The sequence below is a fragment of the Neolamprologus brichardi genome, chromosome 18, assembly GCF_056152115.1.
Source record: "Neolamprologus brichardi isolate AB-2024 chromosome 18, ASM5615211v1, whole genome shotgun sequence".
Lineage (NCBI taxonomy): Eukaryota > Metazoa > Chordata > Actinopteri > Cichliformes > Cichlidae > Neolamprologus > Neolamprologus brichardi.
Window position 1 is genome coordinate 11335548 of NC_142121.1, and position 14304 is coordinate 11349851.

The window sequence follows — 14304 nt, forward strand, 5'->3', positions numbered from 1 at the left end:
TGTGGAGGAGTTGCAGCTCTACTCTGAGTCCCTCCCAAATGAGCCAGCTGTTTTTTCTAGATAAACTGAAAAAGAAAAATAATAGTTATTATTATATAATATAATTATATCATCTCTATAGTGCAGATCTTGTGTCCCTTTGGACTGCTCCAGCACTGCTCATCCCTGGAGGTCTCATTCTGACTACTTGAATGTGCTTCTTCCACATAAGTTTTAAACTTTTAAATGGGAATCAGCTGTTTCTTTAGTGTATTGCTTTTTCCCACTTCCAGTCCAGTCATAGGCAGAGACTTGAAACAGTGTTGGTGTGATTACAGTTTTTAAATTGTTTTTAAAATCCAGTCATTTTTTTCCCTCGGTGCCTCCATGAAAGATGGACTAAGATATAAACTGTGAATAAGAGTCTGGGAGACCACAGGCCGCAGTCACAGCTCTTTAATAAAAAGAACAACTAACAGTGGAACAAAAATAGAAAAATACACAATTTCCTTCCATGTATCAGAGATTTGCATAAGTACTCTTAAGATATATCATGAAAGAAAATGAATTTTAAAAATATAAATAAACTGGTTTTCAAAGGAACCACTTTAGTAGGATGTAAGTAGTGAGTGTGATCTTAATTTCTTCATTTATCTAGCTAATGTTGGTGTAGAGGAAAATCTTGGTCAATTACAGCAACTACATTTAAGAACAAAAGAGGTAAAGCACCAGTACTGTATATTGTAATAGACCTTAGTACAGCACACCATGTTTTCATACTGTCATGTCAGCATGTTACCCTGCAGTCGAACTAGAGGAGGCAGAGAGTCAGATCAGGAAAACATCAGGAAAGTAGATTCTCTGTCACTTGCCTTCAACCGTGTCATCCATCAGCCTAACTAATGGACCTGGAAGTAGAGGGGGGGCATCAGCTGAGAGGAGCTTACAGGCTGCAGCAGTGTCTCCTGCTGCTCTCATCAGCATGCAGATGTATGCTGGTAAAAACCACAGTCACCTCTCAGTCATCTGAACAGATAGTGATGCAGCTGCTTCCAGCATTAATGTGGGCTTCCACAGCTGCTGTTTACACTGCTGTGAGGGAGCAGAGGTGAATGATGGAGGGATTTAAGTCAATAAAATCAAGAGATAATGCTGGAGAGTCTCTCATAATGTGATGGTTGCAGACTGAAAGCAGAATAACTGACTGTCTGCTATAACAGAGGTGACTGAGTTTATGCTGATGATCATATGATTGTATATGAAAGATGGACATGCCACCTATTGATTTGTCGCAATCAGTTTTGGTGCTTTAACTTCAGATTCACAGCATCATAAACTGCAGTTTGTGTACATCGTACACAACAAAAAGCAGGCTTTTAATACTGATGATCAGGTCCACAAACTACAAGTCCCAAATAAATACCCAATCAAACAATTCAATTAAATTCAATTTCTTTATTGTCCCACAAGGGGAAATTAGTTTAGCAGCAGGATATAAATAAACAGAACAATACTATAAAATAATAATGACAATAATAGTGATAGAAAGTCCTAGGACAGTTATTTGCCATTGAGGAGACAAGATGCAGTAGGGAGAAAAGAGACCTGGAGTCTTTTAGTCTTCCTCACAGGTACTCTAAAACGGCGTCCGGAAGCCAACAACTCAAACTCACTGTGAAGTGGATGGTTCAAACAATTAATAATAGAACGAGCCTTTCTAAGCACATTTCTATTGTAAATGGCCAAAAGTCCATCTTGTCAGCGCCCTGAAATTTTGCTAGCAGTTTTTACCAGAAGTCCCAACCGATTCTTATTCTTCACCATCAGGTTACCAAACCAGGCAGCGATACAAAAAGACATCACAGATTCGATAAAACTTCTATAAAACAAAGACAACATCTCAGATGAGACATTAAAAGATCTCATTTTCCTTAAAAAAAAAAAAACAGGGAAAGATGGAAGGGATAGCAAAGCATTAAGCCATAATGATTAGACAGGACTGTAACAGAGAAAGTTACACTGAGCAGAATGGCACAATAAATACAAGGACAAAGACAGAATTAATCACAGGAAACTGACTAAGGATTTGATACAGGAGGGTAACGAGCAACAGGTGAAGACAGTCAAGACAGTGAGTCAGAAGAGATAGTGAAACACAAAACAAGATGCAAGAAAATTATCCAAATAAGACAGGAAATGACAAAAGAACAAATTAACACCGACAAGGAAACTCACTAGAAACTTGATACAAAAGGGAACACAAGAAGAAGACACTAATACAAAAATCTAAACCATAAAAACTTGAATAAAAACATGATCAATTCAATGGATCATGTCACACTTTCCCCATATTTGTCAGAGCCACAACAGACTGGGAGAGGTTGAAGTTACAAATAGGCCATAGCTAAGCTAACCACATTGCAAAGCATATTATTCATCAGATACTTGCATTAAAAATGCTCTAAAGGTTTGTTGTTGTTTTTTAAAGTCCAGTTTTGTGACCTGAATAAGTGGCAACCACTTATTCACCTGTCAAAAGTGCCAGTGTTGGTCAACAAAAAGATCCATCCTATGGTTTGACTAAGGGAGCAACTAGCTGTAACAACCAAAATTGTTGTTGTAGACATGGCTTTTAAATAGATGTCAATGTAAATATGAGCATTTTTACAAGGCGGTCACTATAACATGAATGGAACTTTATGTTGAGCCCTGGAAATTGGGACTTTCAGGATTGAGCAGCAATTTGTGTCTTGCTGGTGAGCATACAATTCACCAACAGATAAGCAGTAATGCAATCAACAAAACTGATTCGCTTAACAGAGTTCAAGTAAGCATATTGCTAAAATCAACCAGGGAGAAAAGTGCAATCTGCCCGTCTGTCTGCATGCTGCCAGTATATAAATGGAAGATTTCTGTACTTTTAAAATGGTGTGTGCATGATAATCAGATGATCGCAGCAACACACTAGCAACCTGTCCAGGTTGTACGCCGCCTGTCACCTTGTGATTGCCGAGACTGGAAAAGCCAAGCCTGGACGTATAATCAGATCACATTGCATCTGCACTTCTGCATGCTGAAATTATTCAGTGTGTGGCAGTTTCCATAGACACGGATTTAACTAATAAATGTGTCCCTGTTAACCCTCAGAAAACTGGCTTCGCTATTACTAATGAACAATGGTACATGCATTCATAATATTTAATTGGAAGATTATACAGCAAATAATGTACTTCATTATAAAATCTGCATCCTGAATGTTACTTTATCTTTATAAATATAATTATTACTAATGGCCCACTCAGCTACTGTAGTTTGTGCATGAATGTTGGTGTTCGTTTTGATATATGCAGTGTTTTGTTGTACATAATGTTTTGTTTGCCTTCGATAAGTTGTATTGTTTCTTCCTTATTTCCTTCTCTTCATTTTTATTGTGTCTCAGTTTCTTCCGGTTTTTCTTCTTTTGTTTTACATCTGAACTCTTCACCCCTCCCTTTTTTCTCCTCTTGTGTCTTGTCAGTAATTTATTATGTTTATGTTTTATTTACATCCTGTTTCTCCCGTGCAAGTCATTAGTCTGTTTTCATACCCATCTACAAACCTCTGTTCAGTCACTGTGTGTATTGACAGTGTTTCTTCCTTCACAAATAGGGGGTTATTTACTACTTTTGTTATTTGCTCTTTGAGGTCAACTCCCGTGCCCTGCCTTTGGATCCTCACTGCTCACTACACATTTTCTATCTTGCTCATTTTCTCTCTCCAGAGTCTGATGACCTGGATGCAGACCTATCCAGGTTGGCTTCCCTCGGTTTTACAGGCTGCCTGTCAGTTGTCCACTTTAACACCATCAGTCCTCTGAAAGAAGCTCTGCTCCGCCCCAACTCCAGCCCCGTCATCATCACTGGCCCTTTAGCTCAGTCCAACTGCGGCTCCGCAGCTTCTGCCAATTCCTATTCAGCTGAGAACACACACCACCTGTCAGGTGAGAAAAGGAGGAGACATCTGACTTGTTTTTATGGTATAATCTTTGAAAATATAAATATGTTAAAAGTTAAAAGTTTTGGCTGAACATCTACATGTTTTCTTGCAAAAAATAAAATAAAAATGTCACATCTTAGTTTCAAAACTAGAACCACTGTGTGGAAAATCACTGGAACACACTGGAATAACAGTAACACCTTGTACTTTATTCCATTTTTTTACAGTTATTGTTCTCCAACCTTTCTCCTGATGTGCATTTTTATATTTATTTTAATATTTTATCAATAGATACAGTTTTAGAAGAAGGGATTTGTTCCAGTTTGCATCTTAAGTAGACATCTAAACTGAGCCGGCCAGTTTGGCAGAATATAAGCTGCACCCAGTACAGCTGATAGCAGTGACTGTGCAGTGTCGTAACTGAGACACTTTCATGCATCTCTGAGTTAGCGTGTCAAGTATAAAGCCTTTAAATGAAAACGTACCATCTTTTTTGCTTATGCCAGCACTTCAACTCCACAGGAGCTACGTCAACAATGCATTTCATCATCATAATATCAAAATATTTATTTCTCAGGACAAACGTTGAAGGCCAGTGTAATTGATTGCACTACAATAGTACACAGGCAAATTTATTACAAAAACTATGATGCCACGTAATGCAAAAACCAATCTGGCCAATGGGATTTGGAGTTGATTCTGTGATTAGGGTGGCATATATTTCCTGCTGTCTTTCATTTTTGCACTGAAACTGAATGAAAGCTGCTCTTCCAGCTCAGAAACGGCTTTTTAATTACGTGAAGTATGCTTCTTGTTTTGGGAGTATGACTGATGATTTAATGAGTTTGAGACACAGGAGATTCGTTTAGGATTTCCATCCTTTGGGTTCTTTCTAATCCAGTTTGCAATGCTTTACAGCAGTCACTTGTAGAGCTGAAGTAATCTTCCCTGATCTGATGGGTTGGGGTTTTTTTGAGTCTCTGCTTTTCATTTTTGACTCTGATTTGATCTCATTTCTTTCTTTATTCTAATTTTGCCTCATGTTGTGCTTCTTTCTTCTGGTGTGAATAATTTTGGCTGTTCTTCCTTGTTTTTATTCTTGGAGTCCTTTGGTTTTTCACATTCTTGTCCTTAGCTTTCTCCACCTTTTTCTTTTCTCCTCTCTCTCTCCTGTAGACCAGTCTGGTTCAGTGGGTTCAGGTGTACCCTTAGTCAATTCCATCAGGATTGACTCGGCCCTAATTGGAGGTACTAAACTGCTTTACCTTTGTATCTTCTTCACTGGTCTTTACTTATTGCCATTTTCCACCCGTGCAGTGCTGGTGTGCAGGCAGTTACACCTCGTTACCTACATTTCAAGAGATTTGTGCAACATTTTCAGCAGAGGTTTGGTTATTTTTGTGTGAGGAGAATGACAGCAAACAGAAACTGGCCTGCATCTGTGATTTGTTGGTGATTTTTTTTTAAGCAACAACAAAATTGCTTTAAAGATAGAACTGCTGACATCAGTGTCCGTGTTATTTGTGGTGGAAAATTGGACACCCGCACTGCTACAGTGGAAAATGGTTGTTTTATCATGTCAATCGTATTGCCCTTGACTAAAAATAATGAAATTTCATGTGCTTTACTGGTGCCATTTTATTTTTTTAAAAAAAGTGATGAGTTCAAGCGAATCAAGTTGTGGAGAGAGGTTGAACTCCAAGAAAGAGTAAAGTGGTCTGCCAGGCAGGAGTCCATTTAAAACTCATTTAAAACTTTGCTGCTCTGCCAGCACGGATTGATTCAAAGTGAAGACTGAAAAGGTTCAATCTATAATTGTGCAGATAGAAAAGGTGAGACTCAGAGAAAAGTCATTTAAAACTGTCCATTAAACCATCCAGTACACAAAGGGCAGCCCATCTAATTAAACCAATGTAGGGATGATTTGCTGATGGGAAAACTTTTTCTGCTCTTATCTTAAAACCTCTGGTCACTTTATAATGTAACGTAGTATGAAATTGATTTCAGATGGATTCTGGAATGCCAATTAAATGGAGCCTGCTCTCGTATTCCCAAATGTGCTCAACAGAGCAGAAGAGCGCGATGGCTTCCAAAGATTTAAACTGGTGTTTAATGTTCTCTAAAGTGCGATTAGCAAGATAATCAAAAAATTTAGAGATGGTACTACGAGGGGAAGAGTTTGCTTCCAATGCATACATCAGCTACAATAACGTCAGAACATTCAACCACATTGAAATCTGAAAGTTGATATCTGATATGCTACAAAATCCTTTTACCTTACAGGTGTCATTGCAGTAGTCATCTTTGTGATTGTGACTGCACTGGCGATAACGGCCAGATTCCTCTACCGGAGGAAGGATACATATCGTAGCAAGGAAGTGAAGGGAGTCAAACAGGAGGACAGCCAAGACTTTCCTTTTAACAACCAGGCTGACTCCCAGAATCTCTCCACTGAAAACCCAAAGGAGTATTTCATTTAACTGGAGGCCCGATGACCCGATGCACTGCTGGGCTTTTGGACCCGAAGCTGCAGACAGACGCATCTTGACACGCCTTGGGACTTTGCAGTGCACTCGAGAGCCACTCAGACACTTCTATGACAGAAGTGGCTCTGCAGCATGTGAAAAGCAAAGAAGAACAATTTTCACAGTGTTGTCTTTCTGTTGCTTAATGTAAAATGTGAATACACTGATGCAACAGCGCTGGACTTTAAGGGTGTTGATATACTTGTTCAAGCAACTGTAAATATTCAGCAATGTGAAACACTGAATAATGTCTTTGTAACAATCTGGCTAATGTTGAAATGTTGGAAATAATGGAGGTAACAGTATTTTTATTGTGCATGGGCAGGGAGAGTGTGAAGCTGTCTTCTGTTTGGATTTCACCTGGAGAAAGATGGGGATGAACTCCAAACTGCCTGCGAGACATTTGCCTGCATTTCAAATGATCCAACAAAAGCCATCCATGGATATTTTATATTTACCTTTTTCATGTTTCCAGCTATTCTTCCCAGTAACTGGCTGTTTTTAACCCCTTCTCGAGTTTTCATTAACGTTTGTGAGGTCAGTGGTCTAAATATACAGTATATGCGAATTACATCCGTAGAAATTATTCCTCATCACACAAACACATTCCAAAGTTATGAGTTTGATCACTGTTGACGGAAAATGTGTATCCTGACAATAAGAAAGCAATGTTACCACAAAGGTTGTTATCGTCTTAGTGATTCAGGTGATGGTCCGTTGTAGGTTTTTTCACTCACTGTTCAGCCATTAGGCCCAAAGCTTTGTGTTCACGCTCACCACTCAAAGCATCATCTTTGGTGTCAGTAGGCAGCTGTATTCACAAAAAAGGCCCACTGTGGTACCGGTGTCCTGACAAAACGTCCTACTTTGTCAAGACATCCTACTGTAACATAAATTACTGTAACGTAAATTAATTGTAACGTATATGCTATCTTACATGGTTTATACCTCCATCGTACATAGGACGGTAGGACGTTCTGATGGCCAAATCACACTGCTTTTATTTATTTAGGTAGGACAAGGTTTAAGCCAGGGTCCCCAATCCCAGTCCATGAGGGCCGGTGTCCCTGCAGGTTTTAGATGTGTCCTTGATCCATCACAGCTGATTTAAATGGATAAATTATCTTCTCAACATGTCTTGAAGTTCTCCAGAGGCCTGGTAATGACCTAATCATGTGATTCAGGTGTGCTGACCCAGGGTGAGATCTAAAACCTGCAGAGACACCGGCCCTCGTGGACTGGGATTGGGGACCCCTGATTTAAGCTGTACGCCAGTTTACAGAAGTTTAGAAGTACTAAATCAAGACCTGAAATATGACTTTAATTGAGACTCCAAACTGGAGTATTTTTTCACAAAAAAACAAAATGCATGTTAGCTTGAAAAGTTAACAAACTGACAACAGCTTAAGGAAAACAAGTATCCACTGTAATAAAGTAAAATATATAATACTAACCTTTTTCACATGCACGAGATCAGGGTAGGATCAAATAATAGGCGTGTAGTATTAACACCTAAAATATGGCCGTTTTGAGTTGTGCGCAGTAACAACAAGTAGGACAGCTTGATAAGTAGGGTGTTTTGCCAGAACACCGGCTCAAACATCAGGCTCCGTGTGTAATGTAATGGAACATTGAGCAGCAAAAGAGCCAAATATCTTTTTATGAGACCAAACCAGAACTAAAAAGATTTCCCAACTTGTTACACCATCAGTACAGGTTGTGCACTATAGACGTGCCTGGTCACCAATTTTTCAATTATCATTTAAGCAAGAGATAAAAATTGACTAGTTTGCTAAAGATTTATTTAATTACATTGTGACACTGACTATTTGCTATGTTATACATGGCAGTGTGTCTGATTAGTTTGCTGAGTTTTTCCAACTGTAGGATCAGTAGCTTTGATTTTTTTCCGCTCCAGTATCCACATCTTGGTACAGAATATGGTTCTAATTAATTCTGAGAAATATGAAGGTCCAAAACACAGCCACTCTTTTTATTTTATTATATTTTTTAAATCTTTTGTGCAGCAAAACAGTCATGGTTTGTATGGCTGTCATCTATTGGCTGTCTCGTTTGTTTATTTATAACGTCAGTTCACCGAAAGAGAGAGACAGATAGGGGAGCAGCCGTGTGTCAGGGCTGCAGTCCTGGGATGTGGTTGGTTATATAACCAGAGCGGGAATGACGAACTCTCTCTAGCTAAAGTACAGTAGTACATTTTTCTCTGGGAAATGTGTTTTTTTTTTTCTTCAAGTCTTAATATTATGACCCTAAAAATACATTCTCTAATTGATATGTAAGTTCATATCGTGTGAACAGTTATCAAAGTCAGATGATTTTTATATAATTTCAGTCTGACACTTTAATTCAGAAATTTTAAAACGGATGTGCTGAGTCAGCTAACCTTCTACGACGGGATGGAAATCAGTTCTTTTGTTCAGTGTAGCTCAAGAAATTCCTCATGAAAAAAAGAAAAAGCATTAATAGAAGCCTTACTAACTTCACTGGATACTTCATAATACTGTGACTTCATCCCTGTAAATTTTCTGGATTGATTTATACAAACCTTTATATATGTTTGTATCTGTTATAGTAAAGGTGTGACAGATGTAAGCCACAATTAGACTTTCAGCTTATTCTTTAAAGAACATCTTTTTAGGCTTATAGTTATTTTCACATATATGATCATATACATGGTGTTATTTTGATGGATTCTCACATTAAACACGGCTGCCAAAGACTGAAACATCTGTCTCTGAGAGACAAAAACTCACAGTTCAGACTTCTGCACAGAGTAGGTTTGAGGCAGTTTTCTACTCTGTGCTCTGTGTGACAACAAAGATGGGGGAAATCCCTTATATGGTCATCACATACAGTAGTGATGAGCATAGATGCCCTGCTGTTCAAATTTTCTGTTTATGAGCAACAGGAATCCAAAAGTGTGGGCAGCATGGTGGTGTAGTGGTTAGCACCGTGTCCTCACAAGCCCTGGGTTTGAATCCCGACTGGGGCTTTTCTGTGTGCAGGTTTTATATTCTTTTCAGGTACTCTGACTTCCTCCCACAGTCATGAGGTGAGGTCACTATGGCAGCTGAAATAGGCTCTGGGATCTTGAATTGGAGGAGTAGTATAAGATGGATTGAGGAAATCAAAAGAAAGTCAGTTTAAAGTAGTTAAAACACCTCATTTCAGACAGGATGTCTATTTCAAACTGTTAATCATGCAAAGCTTTAGTAGGTCCAAGAATTTTAAAAAAGGAGCTGCAAATTTGTATAATAGGGCCCCTTTAATCATAAAAAGACAGCACTAAGAGGAAACGCAAATAAAAACCTTGATCACTGCTAGACTGCTATCACATGTGCAGTTTACTTAAAAAGTCTTTGCATCCTCCTCACTTTGCTGCCTCCACTTAAAAGTTTTCCCCTCCCTGCTGCATAGTGCCTGCTGGGAGCTTCCTCACTCAGCTCCCTTAATGTCTTTGAACAGTGAAGCTTTTAACACCGACAGCGACACCGACTCTCTAACAGTGCGTCTGTCTGTCACCTCGCTCCGTACACGCAGAGGCAGTTAATGTGTTTTGGAAATGCTAATCTGCCTTGAGCTGACAGGTGGATTGTGATTCGATATAAAGCAGAGGGAGATGAGAAGAATCAGACAAAGATAATCTGGGAGACACTGCCAAGCACCCATGGTTATAATGAAAACTCATTCTGATATTAACACTTGAAAATGAAGCCAATCCTTCCATGTGTTAATCCAGCTCATGTGGAAAGAGGACTGCTGATAGAAGGATGAGAAACAGAGGGAAGCTCAACAGCAGCTGCTTCCCAAATACACGCCACAGTCTCTGTGAGATCCAAAACCTCAGATGAGATTTTAATGACAGAAGTTGTTCAAACTTTAAACTCACTCTCCTTGTGTATTTTGTCTTAAAATGTACTTTTGTCAACACTAATGACAGACACTGCGTTCTCCTGTATTGCAGTCTACTCACTATGAACTTTATGCTGGAGTCGATAAGTGGTCCCTATGCTGCAGATCATTTTTGCTGCACTCACTTTTAACACATAGGAGTACAAGTGAGATGTGTTCAGGCCAACAAAGTCTAGTAAAGTGGTTAGACTCCGATAGCCCATCCCGGCAGTGATTGGGGTGTCCTGCACAAATCCTTGAGTCTAGACGCTGATGGTGGAGAAAGAATGACAGATATGCAGTAAGATCTAAAGTCAGAGGAGCGAAGGCTGGTTGGCCAGAAGAGGGCCAGCAGAAGATAATTGGACTACACCAGTGATGTCACAATAAGCTTGACAGCGTGGGAAAGTGGAAGTGATGTCAAGCTTAGATTATCCCCCAACACCTGGAAGGCAGACAGATGTGTGACTCCTAAGCTTCATTTTAATGCAGATGCAGCTTAAATGACCATTTCCAATCAACTGGTGTGTAAGCTGATAAAAGTAAACCAAATGTTTACACAAATGGTAAATGGTAAATGGCCTGTATTTATATAGCGCTTTACTAGTCCCTAAGGACCCCAAAGCGCTTTACATATCCAGTCATCCACCCATTCACACACACATTCACACACTGGTGATGGCAAGCTACATTGTAGCCACAGCCACCCTGGGGCGCACTGACAGAGGCACAAGTAAACACACAGCAAAAACCAAACACTTTGGGTTGATGGAACGCATCGAAGAGACCATTGTGTTTACCTCCAGTTTGAAAAACTATAGGGAGTGGAGACCACAGGCCTGCACTGAGGCCTGCGTCCTCCTGACACACAGAAGGCCTCCACAGCAGCAACAGCGTCTTAGATCCACGATACCAGCTCCTCACTCGACACACGTGCTCTCTCTGAGTGCTGTAAATTTTAGGTTTACACAGGAGATGTATCAATATCACTTTGGAAAGGTTGCCAATCTGTTGCAGAGCCAACACTGGGAGACATACAACAATCCACACTCACATTCACACCTATGGGCAATTTAGAAACATCAATTAACCTAACTGCACCAATTGCATGTCTTTAAACTCTGGGAGGAAGTTGGAGTTTCCGCAGATAACCTACGAAGAACGGGCAGAACATGCAAACTGCACACAGAAAGGAAAATTTAATATTATCAGAATTAAATTTTTCTTCAGGTTTTTTGTTTTTTTTTTCTAAAAGAAAAATTCACAGAATAAAAGAAGGACTTTGGTTCAATAGAAACAAAATATTGGCCAAAAAGATATCGTATGGTTAACACTTCCTCTGAGTTTAAGCTGTTTTTTCTTGCACTTTTTTGGACAATAGGTATGATTACTATTGTCATTAATTATACCTAAAGTTGGACAAGGTGTTACAATGTTAATGTAAGATTTATTGAATTCGGTGAAACAAGGAAATACATTTATGTGCTGTAGTTCATGGTAAATTTTGAGGTACATGTGGCGTACTGGAGTGTGGCCTCAGGATCACATCGCTGCTTTTTGCAGATAATATGGGTCCTGCAGTGCCCTCCAAGCACTTAGGCAGTTTACAGAGTGTGAAGAGGCTTCAATGAGAATGCAAAAGTCAGAAGACTGAGACCATGATGGAGTGCTCACTACAGGTCAGTGACGAGTTGTTGCCCCAAGTGGAGAAGGTTAAATCTCAGTGCACAAGTGAGGTGAGCAGAAGATTGGTTTAGAGTCCACACTCACTGCAAACATGGCTCCACCAAAGTTTGTTGTAGTAAAGGTGTTAGTGTGCAACCCATATCCAAAGTTTACCTGTTATTTTCCTAGGATGTAGCATGTAAATTAGAATTACAAATTTATTTTGCATGCATTTCCCAAAATTATATTAGGCAATATATGGAATACGGTAAATACAAAGTAAGTCCCCATCCATCCATTCGCTTCCGCTTATCCTTTTCAGGGTCGCGGGGGGCGCTGGAGCCTATCCCAGCTGTCATAGGGCGAGAGGCGGGGTACACCCTGGACAGGTCGCCAGTCTGTCGCAGGGCCAACACACAGGGACAGACAACCATTCGCACTCACATTCACTCGCACATTCACACCTAGTGGCAATTTGGATTATCCAATTAACCTATCCCCACAAGCTGCATATCTTTGGACGGTGGGAGGAAGCCGGAGTACCCGGAGGGAACCCACGCAAACACAGGGAGAACATGCAAACTCCACACAGAAAGACCCCGGCCTGATAGTGGAAATTAACTCAGGACCTTCTTGCTGTGCGGCAACAGTGCTAACCACCGTGCCATGTGCTGCAAAGTAAACCTTTTTTTTATGTAGTATTGCAGGAGTGTGACATTAGAATTTATTTAACATATATTTAATAAGGTTAATTAAAAATTACATTGTAAAACAGTAATTGACGGTTTCCAGAGTTTATTTTATTCGTTAGCACTGAATACATTTAAACTGCACTTAACCTTTAACCGTTGGCTAGCTTTCAGTAGTTTGAGAATCCCTCTGATGGCTGATTCCTGTTAACATGAGCAGTTTTAGAGCCCAGAGTTTAGGGAAATATGTAAAGCTGTGAAGCATCGAGGAGCAGAGCATGCCAAAGTGATTCTCTGTGAGGAGCCATATCTTCTTTCTGCCTGTTTAAAGGTCTCAGACATCTGGAGTTACATGATGATTCTGCTGCCTCAGATCATTTACCATCAGTGGTTGTAATAAGAGACCAGATGTGAAGCTAATACCTGAAATATTTCGCACTAGTTTTGACATCAAAGATATAGTGAAGGAAAATAAAATTCAACAGGTATATATATAAAAAAAAACCTAATTGGAATTTAAATGATAAATATTCTCTCATCTTTAGTGGTGCAGTATATATAATGGCCACATTTTGACACAGGTTGAGTTGTAGTCTGTGTCTTGAAAAGGTATCAAAGCAGGACTGGCTCTGCAAAAGAAATAGGTCACTGGAAAACAGGTATTGAACGTCAGGTAAATACACTTATTTTCTGAATTCTGAACCTTTAAGGAAAGTTAAACCTAAAATCACAACTGAACAAGATACAGATGCAGAACACAAGAAACCAGGAATGTTGCAAACACAAGGACCTTAAACAAAAGTCAGATAACTTTCTACAAGCGCCAGCTGATATACAAGCCTCTAAATCACCGTGCAAGACTAGGATCCAGTGGGCTGAGTTCTTCTTCTTCTTGTAAGTATTATTGGCGGTTGGCAAGTGGGCTGGGTTGACAAGTAGCTGGGGAGTTACCAATGGTGGAAACGGGGGGAAATGAACCTAAACCAGACACCAAAAGGATGTAAAGACATTTACTAGACTATAACTGAACATGGCCCGGAGCAGGATTTGTTCAGGAGCAGGAGTCTGCCACAAGGAAACTGAAAATAATATTTTTATACTTCACATAAATGTATTCAAACGCTAGAAGGCAACTGTAAGGCTGAGGTGGATTTAGATGATTGTGACAAGTTTGATCTTTCACATGCTGAAATCCACACCTGTGATAATGGCCCAGAAATGCACGCTGAGGAACAGAACCTCCTTGCTAGGTTGAAAGGGGAGTTGAGACAGCAGGCCAGATAACTCTTCGTAATATTGTTTTAACTATCAAATGTCTTGCAGGTCTTACAGTTACATTTTTCCCTTTTCCATAAGATGAATTTAAATTGTTAGTCATGACTAGATGGAACATCTGGCTACAGCTTAAACATTTTATTAAAAAAATAAATAAATCCAAAACCTCTTAGTCTGAATATGAACTGAAAATGGTTGTCTATGTAATTTGCTTATACAATTATTATTTATTGTAAAATGATCCATATTCTGACAACAATATAGTACAAATGGAAATCTAAACC

At 39.5% G+C, this 14304-nt stretch overlaps 1 protein-coding gene across 3 annotated transcripts in view; it reads left to right on the plus strand.

Annotated features, from left to right (window-relative positions):
* The window catches only part of LOC102799097 (contactin-associated protein-like 4), a 120330-nt gene extending 112959 nt beyond the window's left edge, over window positions 1–7371 (plus strand). For 2 of the 3 annotated variants that reach the window (XM_087831609.1, XM_087831610.1), the window contains exons 22-24: window positions 3740–3958; window positions 5131–5202; window positions 6238–7371. In XM_087831609.1, coding sequence (XP_087687735.1) covers window positions 3740–3958; window positions 5131–5202; window positions 6238–6434 — 488 coding nt within the window. In that variant the 3' untranslated portion in view covers window positions 6435–7371. The remainder of the gene's footprint in view (window positions 1–3739; window positions 3959–5130; window positions 5203–6237) is intronic. The other variant, XM_087831611.1, reaches the window with a different exon arrangement.
* Window positions 7372–14304: the final 6933 nt, after the last annotated feature.